This window comes from Dryobates pubescens, chromosome 2 (assembly GCF_014839835.1).
Source record: "Dryobates pubescens isolate bDryPub1 chromosome 2, bDryPub1.pri, whole genome shotgun sequence".
Lineage (NCBI taxonomy): Eukaryota > Metazoa > Chordata > Aves > Piciformes > Picidae > Dryobates > Dryobates pubescens.
Window position 1 is genome coordinate 4,667,288 of NC_071613.1, and position 13,854 is coordinate 4,681,141.

Sequence of the window (13,854 nt, forward strand, 5' to 3'; positions counted from 1 at the left end):
TCCTCTTCTCCAGGCTAAACAATCCCAGCTCCTTCAGCCTCCCCTTACAGGGCTGTGCTCGAGACCTCTCTCCAGCCTCACTGCCCTTCTCTGGACACGTTCAAGAGTCTCAATGCCCTTCTTAAACTGAGGGGCCCAGAACTGGACACAGGACTCAAGGCCTAACCAGTGCAGTGTACAGGGGGATAATGACCTCCCTGCTCCCGCTGGCCACACTGTTCCTGATACAGGCCAGGACGCCATTGGCCTTCTTGGCTACCTGGGCACACTGCTGGCTCATGTTCAGCTGGTTGTCAATCAGTACCCCCAGGTCCCTCTCTTTTTGGGAGCTCTCCAGCCACTCTGACCCCAGCCTGTGGCACTGCATGGGGTTGTTGTGGCCAATGTGTAGAGCCCTTTCTTTCAAGGTCCTTTACTTCTATTAATATTGAATTTACTCACTACAATGATGAGCACTGCTGAGATGGCCCAAACCTTAACTTGCTGCCTGGTCATTGTGCCATCTCACTTAACTTAGACATGTGGTTATTACTTAAAAAAAACCCAACCAAACAAAAAAAACAACCAACCAACCTAAAAAACCACATAAAACTACAACCAACCACCACCAGCAAACCCTCCAGCAAGGAATAGAATTGTTTTGAGCTGTTCTTGGTCCTCTTCTCCAGGCAGTGTCAGCAGGGAGGCCCCAGACAGTGAGAGCTGCCTGGGTCTGCTGTTCTTGTATCAAACCAGAATACTAGACACTCCCTTTTGCCACGACAGGCCTGTGTTCACCGTGTAGCATGGTGGTGGTGGCATTGCCAAGAGTCCTTGGAGTGCTTTAGGAGAAGGTAAGGCCACTGCGTGGTGCCCTCGCTGCACGGCGCGGCAGCAGCCAGCCTTGGTGTGGTGCAGCGCCGCAGGGCTGAGGTGGGAAGTCAGGCTGTGTGTCACAGAGCTGCAGCTCCAGCTGGCTTTCTGAAGCCTGTGGCCGTTACTCTAGAGGGAGAAACCAGTGAGAAACAGTTACCACGTAGAGCTGTGTGGGAAAATTTAAGGCAGTTGCTGGCATTGGATGAGCTCCAACATGAAAAATCCGTTTCCCTGTTTGGATTGTGGCAGTCTCCCACCGATACCACGGCTGCCCTGGTGAAGCATTTTTAGCATGCCAGCAGGACTGCTGTGGGAACTGTGGTGCATGCATTCATTCTGAAATAAATGACAGTCCCTGTGTGCTGCAGTAGGACATCAGCAGCGTGGTGCCTTTAGGAGACCATTTGCTGCAGTGCATGCATGGGTTCCCTCAGAGCTATGAAGAGAGTAGGCAAGACACTCCTATTCCAGGTACTTGCTTTCTGCTGCTGAAGCTGAGTTCATCAGTACAGGGGTGTTTGGTTTGTGCAGAAGGCAGGTGTGTGAATGCAGTGGTCTGAGAGGGCAGTAGGAGTCTCCAGTGTCTGCCTTGACTCCTCTGCATGCGGACAAGCAGTGTGATTGCCTTGCGGGTCTTGACCCTTCAGTGTCTGGCCATGACTGTGCTGCTGCAGCTTGCAGCTCTGGTGAGTGCTGAGCCATGTCAAGGGCAAAGCTGATGGTAGGTTAGGGACTATCACACTCATCCTGGTGCTGGCAGGAGTGCCACAGCTTGGGGATAAAAGTGACTTTCCCTGTGAGTTGATGGATTTAGCTTAACTGTGTTTCGCAGTCAGATTCAAATACCATCCTTCACTGCCTGAGCTCTGAAATGAAGCACACTTTTTAATTAGAAAAGGATTAGGCTCTGTGAGTATTCCTCCTTTCCTTGAGAGCCAGCCTGTCTCATGACTGTCAGTCGATGGCGTAGTGCAGTGCTGTTTGCTGCCAGAGACAGAGCCACACGCAGGCCAGACAGCAGCCACCCGAAGGTGTGGATTTGCTGCGGTTTAATCTGCTCTCCTTCTGGCACAGGAAAATGACAGATTCAGCTGTCAGTCAGTAATATCCTGCTGCACAACCAGCCAGGCTGACTAGGGAGAGATGACCCAAAATATGCACACGCACGGGGAATGGAAAATCCCCCCACAGGTGCCCTTGGTATAGCCAGGTACCCTCACCGGGGAGCAGTGAGGGCTGGTGCTGAGGGCAGAAGGTCTGACTGCCAGGGTGGATGTAGTTAAAGGAGGTTGGGGAGTTGAGAGCCTCAGTTTCTGTCATAGAATCATAGAATCAATAAGGTTGAAAAAGACTTCAGAGATCATCAAGTCCAACTTATCACCCAACACCTCATGACTAGCTAAACCATGGCTTCAAGTGCTATATCCAATCCCCACTTGAACACCTCCAGGGATGGTGACTCCACCTCCCTGGGCAGCACATTCCAATGGCCAATTACTCTTTCTGGGAAGAACTTTCTCCTCACCTCCAGCCAAAGCTTTCCCCTGGCACAGCTTGAGACTGTGTCCTCTTGTTCTGGTGCTGGTTGCCTGGGAGAAGAGACCAACCCCCACCTGGCTACAATCTCCTTTCAGGTAGCTGTAGACAGCAAGAAGGTCTCCCCTGAGCTTCCTCTTCTCCAGGCTAAACAACCCCAGCTCCCTCAGCCTCTCCTCACAGGGCTGTGCTTGAGGCTTCTCCCCAGCCTCATTGCCCTTCTCTGGACATGTTCAAATGTCTCAGTGTCCTTCTTAAATTGAGGGGCACTTGAATGAACAGAAGAATGAGCATCTGTAGGGAGAGATGTATAGAGTACAGCCTCAGCTGGCATTGAGGAAGGGAAGCTTTGTCTGTGTGTGAACCCTCAACAGGCAGCAGCTGTGCTTGCTTTTACAGATGTTACCTTAATGAAGAAACAGAGATGAGAGCAGCAAGTGGTGGAGAGGACTATGTGGGGAGGATCCTCCAGGGATACACTGAACAAGGCAGCAGGATCACACATACAGAACTTGATTGCCAGTGAGGGCAGGGGTAGGGTGCTGAGTAAAGGTTTTGGCTAAGTAGTTACTGGGATCTGAAGGAAGTAACTAATGGTTTCCTCAGGTAAGGTAGCACTAAAGCTTCGGCCATGAGCTGTAAAGGGTCAGTGGCTGCAGAGACAGCTCAGTGTGGTGGTGATGTCACACACACTGGGATGGGAAATGGGCAGGGGGGATTCAGAGTCACAGAAGGAGCAGTGGAGCTGGGGTGGGAGACTGCAGTCAGGAAGGGTATGAAGCTGTGCTGTGAGGGAGGAGGAGGAAGGCCAGGGAAGGAAAATAGTCTCTGGTGAGAGAGAGGAACTGGTAACCCTGAGGGGGATTAAGGGCATGGTGGTGATTAAGGAGGTGGCAGCTGAGGATGCCAAAGCAGAGAATCAGATACAGGGGGGAGCTGAGCTGCATTATCCAGGTTCAGGCTGTGGTGCTTTGATGCCAGGACAGGGGTTGCACTTGCACTCTGTGACAGGTCACTGCTGGCTTCCCAGGATAGGTTTGCATGAGAGACTCATGAAATAGCAAAACCTCACTCTTTTTTCCCGTCTGTGGGGGTGATGGTTTTGATCTGAGCTCTGCATTCATCCAGAATTTGCTCTCCTTTATTCTCAGTTTTGTTCTAGCAGGAGTTGGGCCATGCTCAGGGGCAGCAGTGAGCAGCAGGGGTTCTTGGAGAGAGGAGGTATTGTCAGACTTTTCCAGCTGTTGTTCATTTAACAAAAGATCCTCGAGAAAAGGTCATATCATAAGATCTCCTGGCTGAGGAACTGGGCAGTTGTTTTTCCTCTGACCTCAAAGGAGCTGAGAGCTACAGTGTGCTAAGGACCAGAACAAGGGAGACAGGACTTGCTTGAGATGTTCTCATTGATTCTTCAGAAGATGCCAGCAGTACCAGGAGTACATGCTGATGAAGTGGTGGGCTGGATGAGCAAACAGGTGGGTTGAAAACTGGCTGAATGGCCAAACCTGGAACACTTATGGCATGAAGTTCAGTTGGAGGCCAGTAACCAGCTGTGTGTGCCAGGGATCAACACTGGTTCTGGGCCCAGTTAATGTCTTCATTGAAGACCTAGATGGGGGGACTGAGAGTACCCTCAGACCTGCTGATGACACAAAACTGGCAGTGGTAGCTGATAAAACCAGAGGGTTCTGCCATCCAGAGGAACCTTGATGGAATAGATGGTCTAACAGGAACCTTTAGAAAGTTCAGCAAGTGCAGAGCACCCCAACCACCAGTGGATGCTGACCAGGGATCAAGCAGCTGGGAGGCAGCTTTGCAGAAAAGGACCTGGGGATCCTGGAGAACACCAAGCTGACCATGAGCCAGAAATGTCCTCTCAATGCTAAGAGCAGTACCCTGGGCTGCATTAGGAGGAGTGTTGGCAGCAGGTTTGAGGAAAGTGATCCATTCCCACTGTAAGGCCATCACTGTCCACTTCTGAGCTCCCTGGTACAGCGTCTTCTTGGTAATAGTTAAAAGCATTCTGAATGGGCAGCTGGCTCTGGGTGGCCCTGCTTGAGGTGGACAAGATGACCAGAGGCCCCTTCCAGCCTTATCCATTCTGTGATATATGCATGGCAGTATGTTCTTAACTGGAATCCAGGATCTCCTTGAGAACAGAGCTGGGTCACAGGGTGTGACATTCAGTGGAGCACAGTGACCTGTTCCCTGACATCTTCTGACTTGCAGAGTTCATCTCTCCAGTCACTTGGCCTTCCCTTTCCTCAGTTGGACAAGGGGCGAGTTCCACATCAATAGTTGTTGCTCTCCAGCCCCTAAAGGAAGCTGCATTCCTGCTCATGCCCTTACTTGCTGCATTTCTGCCGGGGGCTTTGGCCTGCAGACAACTTTTTGTCTGACTGTTCACAGCCTTATTCCTTATTCCTATAGAGCCATGTCCAAACACCTCCCATTCTCTTATTTACTGATTTTTGTGCCTTTAGTCTTGGCTCTGTAGGTTTGGGGAGGGTGGGGGGGAGCACTGAGGACAAGCACAGCCATGATTTCAGGCTTGGGTAGGGAAAGTGGTATAATTTGAGACACTGTCAAGTCCTTGCATTTAAAGCTCCTAATGAAGGTTTGACTCTGTTAGCTTTTTAGTAATTTACCTTTCACCAAGTCAGGTTTCAGAGAATCCAGCAGCTGCCTTCCTGGGAAGCTGGGTATGCATGCATGCAGGTAGGTCTCAGTAATGAGCAGTGAATGCAGTGTAGCTCCTCACACTGAAGGTGCTCAGAACCACACTTGGCTACCAACTGATTGCCCTCCCCCCATCAGCACCGATTATTTTCAGGTTTCATAGTTTCTGGCAGTGGAATGGTGATGTCTTGAACTATGCTTTAAGCAAACCTGTTCTATGTGATCTTGTGGCTGTCCAGTAGTGTTTGGTTATTGCCTGGTAGATGCAGAGCTCAGTCCTGGGGCAGGCAGCTTGCTTGCCAGTTGTGTCAGGGTTTTGCTCGTGCCTGTGTTCTAGCAGCAGTGTGTGCTTCTGTCACCTGGCGGTGTGTTTGGGATGGAGTGATGAGCAGCAGGCTTCAGCCAGGTGACACCTGCATTAATGCAGGAGATGAATCCTAAACTTTCCTAAAATAGCTCTATCTACAAATCCTGCTTTAGCATCCATAGCTGTCCTGGCAGTGAAACCAGCTTAGGGCCTGCTGTGTGCTGTTTGGAAACACAGGGGCCGGGTCAGCCTGCTCCCCATGCCACCTAGCTGATGGCAAATACTTTTAAGACCTCAGCACAGAGAGCATTTCCTAAATTAGCAGTGGCCTGTAGCAGAATGAATGCATCATGTCAGTCACTGCCCTGCTTCTTTTTAACCTGCTGAGACTGTTTAAAACCAAGGAGGGGGCAGGGGGGTGGAGCAGCACTCAATGGACACCCAACGCACACACAAACCAACAAACTCATGCCTTGGGTACACCAGTCCCTACCAGGCACTGAACTGGAGCTGCCATTCTGGAGCTGGAGCCAGCCTCATGAAGAGCTCCTTTAGAAAGGGACAGAGGATGGAGATTTGGCTGGACTAGACCAAGTGTACAGAAGCTGGAACAACACTTGCTGAATGGCACTGCTCAGTGCAGCTAGAGCACTCCACTACCACTGCAAAGTATTTCTGTCCTGATGGCCAGCTCCCAGAAAGGGCATTCAAACCTAGGGGCTGTCCAGTAAGAGAAATGCAAGGTGGGATTGCTAAGGGTTTGGATTATAAGTGATGTGTAATATGTGTTGCATTTGCATTTAAGGTTCAGATAGTGAAGACAATGAAGATATTGAAGTAACCAAGCAGAAGAGCTTAGAAGATGAAGAGAAATGGCAAGGTGGTCTGTTCATTTCTGCTTTTCTGTGTTGAGGGGTGCTGTTAATTGTGCAAGACACACACACTGAACTTGCAATGGGTTTTACAGCAAGGGACCTCTTAGGAATGCTCTCTAAACATACTGGGCAGTTTTGAGTAGGTAAGAAGCCTGAAATGAGTGACAAACAACAATTACCTAACCTACAGTGTGCCAGCAGACCCAAAGTCTATTTTACTCCCACCCCAGAGGGCCTTGTGCAGTTAAAGACAGCCTGCTTTGTACCAGTTGCATCTGAGTAGCTGAGTAAATAATTCAGAAAGAGGTGTTGTATCTCAGCAAAGCACTGAATGAGCAGTGCAGCTGGCTGCTCACATCTCACCTTCCTGCACCTGACCTTGTTGTCATCCTTTTGCTGTTGTGCTCAGTGCTGTGTGGAGTTAACACAATATAGTTATTTTTGGTGACAGGCTACAGGCACTTGAAAATCATTTTCAAAGGCTTCACTCTGCTTTTCCAGACACCTGCTGATTAGAAATGACTTTGGTCCCAAAGCTGCTCAGTCAGCTTGCCTCCTTGTCCCATGGCCAGGCAGACCCTTCTAGAGGAGTGTACACACAGGTTCCAATCTTGGTATGGTTCTGACCAGTAACTGTGTAGCTGCATGATCCTTTTCAGCCAATCACTTAGTTTGGGGCTGCCCTTATTTCATAGAATCACAGAATGGGTTGGGTTGGAAGGGGCCTTGAAGATCATCCGGTACCAACATGCTGCTATGGGCAGGAACACCTCAGTCCCAGTGCACCTCAGTAATCAGCGCTTTGTGTTTCTATAGAGCAAGATGCAGAGTTGGAAGAAGCTATCAAGAGAAGCCTGGAGGAGATGTGAATGAAGATCCTTCAGTACAGTGACCCCATGCCATCCCAGCTGCTCACCACAGGGGAAGCTGGTTGGTGTAGCACAAAGGTTGGGAACGCCGCTTCAGACCCACGTCGGTATCTTGAGTTGTTGGACTTGTGATCTGATGTCCTCTGCCACGCTGGGGAACAGCTGCAGTTGGTGGATGTTTGCTGCACTATGTTGTGTGTGACACCCAAGGAGATTTCAGCCTTTTTTTCTGTCTCTAAGGGACGATGGCCCAAGTCTCTCTGGCTTGGCTGTTTAAGTTGTTGCCTGGTTCACAGGCTGGTCTTGCTGGGGGGGTTCAGTTGTGTTCACCTTGGGTTTTTTAATTGGTTCTTGTATTTCATTTTTCTGTCTCAAAATGTCATTGTCTTGATTTGCTTTTCCATGTGTTCTTGGGAGCAGTTAATAAACTCCAGCTGTCTGGATTGCCCTGGCTGACCTTGTTAAAAAGAGAAGCATTGTAACCTGCACACAGGGCCTAACTCTTGCACCCAGGGCCTAACTCTTGCCTGTGGCCAGGCTCACCTTCAGTTTGTCTGTGGCCTGTTGCATTCTCACTGCAAATCTCAGGTTTGTTGCACTCCTGTTCAAAGCTGAGGGTGTAGCTCACAGTGCTGCTGGAAGATTTGGGAGCTGCCTTTAGCTGCTGTCTCAAGCTAACAATTTTTTCATACCAAACTCTTCTAATAAAGGGTGGAATAAGACAGAACCATTTTCATCCTCAAAAACCATTTCAGTCCAGGTGCCAGAAGCTTTGGGGCAGGCTTTTTGCCCCAGTGCAGAACCTAAAGCTGCAGGTTCCTTTAACATGGAAAAAAAAATGTTTCAACTGGAGAAAGTTCTTAGCTTACTGAATGTTTAAAACCAGGTAGATGGTCTTCTGTAGAGCCTGTTAGGTTAGGGTTTGGTGGTGTGTTTTACTCCTCATAACATTCTGTCACCAGTCTAAGGTTTGCTTGAGCCCCAGAGGAGCTGGCTTGGTGGGCTGCAGTCATGTATTTCTTTGTTGAATTATGTTTAGGAAGCCCCATGTGTGCCTGCACACTCATCTGGAGCTCCAGTTGTTAAAAGCCTTGTATTGGCCTCCTCACCTGCTTACCAAACCCCAGCTACTGCTATTGTGGCTTGTAGGAAACAGCCTGACAGAATTCCAGTCTCTGCAGTGCTTTTTTATGTTAAAAGTAGCCTCCAGAATTGCCAAAGTCTTAAGATTTGGCCTCATTTTCTTCAGTCTTTTTGAGGCTCTCTTAACTCTGAAGTTGTTCTTTGCAAAATTCTCTGCCATCACAGGCTTGTGAAACTCTTGCTTGCAGAAGAGCAGAGAATATTTATTTGATTGTTCAAATCCTGCCTGTAGAGACATGTGACTTGTTACTCACCACCCTCTCAGGGTGCTGCACTTTGTTCTTCAGCTGGAAAAGCTGTCCTGGAAGTGGTTGTGTTTCAAGAATTTAATGTTTCTGGCTGGGGAGTCTTGTTGAACTGGCTGACATGTTTGAGGTTTGCCCTGCATGTGCTGGGAGATTTGTCTGCCTTCACAAGCATAATTCCTCTGTTGAAGGAGCTTGCCCAGCATCCTTTCTTCGTACTAGAAGTGATTTGTCCTGCCCTTTGTAAGAGGACTTGGGTTTGTGGTGATGTTTGAGTCCACCCTTCATTAGTCTAAGCCTGTGGTGCTTTTTCATACTCGCCTTTGATGAGGAAAGTCTGATTTCCACCTGGCTGCCACCAGCTGTTCATTTTAATGCCCTTAGTTTCTGTGTGGTGAATGCATAAGTTTTACAAAGCTGAAATAGGGACAGGAAGAGATAGGAACAAGGCTCTTACCTCTTTGGTGCTTTGAGTGCCATGCTCTTTCACACCAGCCAGAATCCCTGCTCTGGCCATATGCAGAGACAAGAGATTGCAGACAAGTCAGTGCAACTGTTACTGAAGTGTGGTGCCTGCCTGATTGCTTCTGAAGTTTTAATAAACATGCTAAAAAATAGGTTATCCTGTTGTAAGCTGCTTGCTTGTCTGTGGTTGGTGGTGGTGGGTTAATGCTCTCAGCTCCTCAGGGTTTAGAGCAATGGCCACTGCTGTTGTGCAGTGCTCACAGCATGCAAACCTTTCAGTCTTTACCAAACATGGTGAAGTTTGCAGAGGTATGGAGCTACCCTGTCTGCTTGCTTAAAAGGGAAGTGTTCCATCATCTGCTGGTGCTCTCCTAGCAGTGTTTACAGTGGCTGCATGAATTGGAAGGCAGTGAGGAGGATGGGTGATGAATTGTCTCAGAGTTAATTTGGAAACATTGGCTGTCATTAGCACAAAGCTCCTTTCTGGCCACTCTTTCCAGCTCAGGAGCTTTAGCAAAGGCCAGGTCTGTGTTTCTTTGATGATTCCAAATCTCCCCACATTTTCTGTAGACATTCTTCATTCAAGTGGCTTAGAGCTGGGTTGTCACAGTCTGGGTCAAGCTTTGTGGGCTAAGATACCACAACAGTGGGTGTAAGCCATGTGGAAAACCCAAGTGCGTTCCAAATGTGCACTGGGATGACAAAGCTCTGCGTGCACAGTGATTTAAAGTTCCCTCTGAATCTGTGCAAGTTCCCTTTGACTGCAGCAGCCAAACTTTTGGGAGTCCCTGCATTTGTTTGGCGTTTTTGGCTCTGAGTTCCAGCAACAATCAGCTGAGCCTCTGTAGCTGTACAGAATAGAATAAAGTAAACCAGGTTGGGAGAGACCTTCAAGATCATCGTGTCCAACCTGTCATCCAACACCATCTAAGCAACTAAACCATGCAACCAAGCACCCTATCAAGTCTCCTCTTAAAGACCTTCCATGATGGCGACTCCACTACCTCACAGGGCAGCACATTCCAATGGGCAATCACTCTCTCTATGAAGAATTTCTTCCTAACATCCAGTCCAAACCTCCCCTGGCACAGCTTGAGACTGTGTCCTCCTGTTCTGGTGCTGGGTGCCTGGCAGAAGAGACCAACCCCTACCTGGCTACAACCTCCCTTCAGGGAGCTGTAGACAGCAAGAAGGTCTCCCCTGAGCTTCCTCTTCTGCAGGCTAAGCAACCCCAGCTCCCTCAGCCTCTCCTCACAGGGCTGTGCTCCAGACCCCTCCCCAGCTTTGTTGCCCTTCTCTGGACACCTTCCAGCAACTCAACATCTTGCCTAAACTGAGGAAACTGCGTCCAGAGCTGGACACAGGACTCAAGGTGTGGCCTAACCAGTGCAGTGTACAGGGGAAGAATGACCTCCCTGCTCCTGCTGGCCACACTGTTCCTGATCCAGGCCAGGATGCCATTGGCCCTCTTGGCTGCCTGGGCACAATGCAAGCTCATGTTCAGCCTGCCATCAACCAGGACCCCCAGGTCCCTCTCTGCCTGGCTGCTCTCCAGCCACTCTGACCCCAGCCTGTAGCACTGCAGGCTGGCCTGTTTGCTTGCCAGTTATCTTCTCCATGAGAATGAACTGCTGCATGTCCTGAAATGGTCACAGCAGCTCTTGGATCGCTTCTGAGACAGCTTTGCTCAGGCTTCTGCCAGGTCTGGGACCACAGGGCTCACCCACACACTGGAAGGGCTGTCACAGGTACAGGAAGACCCAGGGCTGGCTTCCACTGGCATTGGGTCACAGCAGCAGCAAGGACAGTAGCACAGGCTCAGCGGCTGCTGAGTGAGGGGCAGCCTGCCGTGAAAGGAGCTCTGTACTGAAAACACCTCCTGAAGGATTACCCTGGCTCATCTCTGCTGCTGCTGGTCAGTGCTGGGGCACCTGCCAGCTGGCCCAGGCCATGCCTGCATCGTGCTGCTGTGCAGGTGTATTTCCGTGACACCTGTGTATAAAAAAGGTTCTTCAGATGAGGTGCCTGTTGGTGAAGGGAGGGAAATCACCTGGCATGCATTTCTGGGGTGTGGACCTTTCCTTTGATCGCATTCCATGACAACTCATGTGAGCGGCAGGGTATGTGGCAAGGTTTTTATCAGCATCTGGAGTAATGCAGAGCTGGAGCTAAGGGGCGTCAGCAGCACTGTGACCACTGGTAGCTAATGCAGTGGGTGTTGGAGAGGTGGTTCCTGCACTTCTGGAATGTTGAATAGATGGCATAAAACAGAAGGGGAAATGCCTTCATTCTGGTCTTCTACCTTTGTTTTGCCCACAGAAGTAATCTGATGCTTTATGCAGTGCTATCAATGCAGTTATGTCTGACAGGTTATTAGCCATAGCTGGAGGTTGTAATCGGCGCTTTGTGTTTCTACAGAACAAGTGCAGAGTTGGAAGAAGCTATCAAGAGAAGCCTGGAGGAGATGTGAATGAAGATCCTTCAGTACAGTGACCCCATGCCATCCCAGCTGCTCACCACAGGGGAAGCTGCTTTGTGTATCACGAAGGTTGGGAACGCCGCTTCAGACCCACGTCGGTATCTTGAGTTGTTGGACTTGTGATCTGATGTCCTCTGCCACGCTGGGGAACAGCTGTAGTTGGTGGATGTCTGCTGCACTATGTTGTGTGTGACACCCAAGGAGACTTCAGCCTTTTTTCTGCCTCTAAGGGACGATGGCCCAAGTCTCTCTGGCTTGGCTGTTTAAGTTGTTGCCTGGTTCACAGGCTGGTCTTGCTGGGGGGGTTCAGTTGTGTTCACCTTGGGTTTTTTAATTGGTTCTTGTATTTCATTTTTCTGTCTCAAAATGTCATTGTCTTGATTTGCTTAATAGACTCCAGCTGTCTGGATTGGCCTGGCTACAAAGAGAAGCTTTGTAACCTGCACACAGGGCCTAACTCTTGCCTGTGGCCAGGCTCGCCTTCAGTTTCTGTGGCCTGTTGCTTGCGTGTGTCAGGATCAGGACCTCCCAGTTAGTTTGTTAGCTGTATTTTTATAATGTGTGGTTTTTTTCAGTGGCAGCCTAGTGGAGTGTTGGATTTCATGGCTGGAAGTTTGCCAGGTGTGGTTCCCCTCCCCCATCCGAGGCTAGAAGAACTTTTCCCCGGGGGGGCAGAAGCTTTCTAGTTTTGGTGTGGGGTGGGTGTGAGAGGAGCTGTGTTACTGCTGTGGAGCCTTGGATGAATGACTGGGGATGTGTTAATGATTTTTGTGCTGTCCTTATTTTAAGCTGAAACATTATTTCTCTGTTTAAAGTTGTTATCTGTGCCACCCTTCATTTAAAAATGCCTGTGCAGCTTCCCCAGCCTGTTGCCCTGCAGTGAAGGCAAGAGAAGGCTAGGCTGAATCACAGAATCACCAAGGTTGGAAGAGACCTCAAAGATCATCAAGTCCAACCTGCCACCACAGACCTCATGACTAAACCATGGCTGCAGCTGTTTTTGAAATTCCTGTCAATGACCTGTCAGTTTGCTTCTAGCTGCTGCAAACACAATTGTTGTGGAAACAAATAACTTGGTGTGGAGAATAAGATGAGGCCAGTGCTGGATCGTTCTGTTTTCTGACTCTGCATTCCCAACAGTCAGAACAGTGGCAGCTGGCACCATGGTTAGAAAAGCTGGAAGGGGTTTCAGTGATGGCTGTGATGGAATTGCCACCCGTGAAACAAGCCGAACAAGTAAGAGCCTCAGTGCTCACTAGCACCCACACCACCAGGAGGAACTGCTCCAAGGACAGAGAACACTTCAAACACTTCCAGTCATTGTGCCCCTGTACTCAGCACTGGTTGGGCCACACCTTGAGTACTGTGTCCAGTTCTGGGCTCCTCAGTTTAAAAAGGACATTGAGACTCTTGAACATGTCCAGAGAAGGGCAATGAGGCTGGGGAGAGGCCTCAAGCACAACCCCTATGAGGAGAGGCTGAGGGAGCTGGGGTTGCTTAGCCTGGAGAAGAGGAGGCTCAGGGGAGACCTTCTTGCTCTCTCCAACTCCCTGAAGGGAGGTTGTAGCCAGGTGGGGGTTGGTCTCTTCTCCCAGGCAACCAGCACCAGAACAAGAGGACACAGTCTCAAGCTGTGCCAGGGGAGGTTTAGGCTCAAGGTGAGGAGAAAGTTCTTCCCAGAGAGAGTTGTTGGCCATTGGAATGTGCTGCCCAGGGAGGTGATGGAGTCACTGTCCCTGGAGGTGATCAAGAGGGGATTGGACGTGGCACTTGGTGCCATGGTTTAGTCCTGAGGCCTGTGGTGACAGGTTGGACTCGATGATCTTTGAGGTCTCTTCCAACCTTGGCGATTCTGTGATTCTGTGTCTCAGCACCCAGGTGCTAAAGAGTGAGCAGCACCTCTTGATACTTCTCCCCTGTGGCTCCTGCTGTCTCACTGCAGGCCTCCTGTTGAAAGCTGAATGAGTAGCTCACAGTGCTGCTGAAGAAGCCCAGTTCTGGAAGATTTGGCCTGGCCCTTAGCTGTTGCCTCAAGCATCTCCCAGAGATGAGCTCTTATCTTCCCAGCCCAGTCATTGTTCTTTTGGAAACGTGGTGAGAGCTGCCCCTTTCCATACCCAGCTAGAAACGAGAGGAGAGGAGGCAGCAAGCTCCTCTGAGAGCAGGAGAAGCAGTGGCCATGGTCCTTCCCCGTCCCTCGAGGAGGCAACACACTCAGCTATGCAGGCAGTCACCTCGAGGCTTGTGCCAGACCATTTGTGCTTTTCAAAAGGCATTTTGGTTCTGTGGTTTGTGCTACCTCGGGTGCTGGGGTTTACCCATTGCCAGTTTGCTATCAGAGGGTAAGTCGTGTGTGGTGTTTGGACACAACTGCAGCTGCTCTGTGCCTGTGTTTCCCTGC

General features: G+C 49.9%; 1 protein-coding gene across 2 annotated transcripts in view; it reads left to right on the top strand.

Moving 5' to 3' along the window:
• Positions 1–7,933, top strand: part of ZNF451 (zinc finger protein 451) — a 34,065-nt gene extending 26,132 nt beyond the window's left edge. For both annotated transcript variants that reach the window (XM_054169457.1, XM_054169448.1), the window contains exons 14-15: positions 6,183–6,257; positions 7,069–7,933. In XM_054169457.1, the coding sequence (XP_054025432.1) occupies positions 6,183–6,257; positions 7,069–7,121 (128 nt within the window). In that variant the 3' untranslated portion in view covers positions 7,122–7,933. The remainder of the gene's footprint in view (positions 1–6,182; positions 6,258–7,068) is intronic.
• Positions 7,934–13,854: the final 5,921 nt, after the last annotated feature.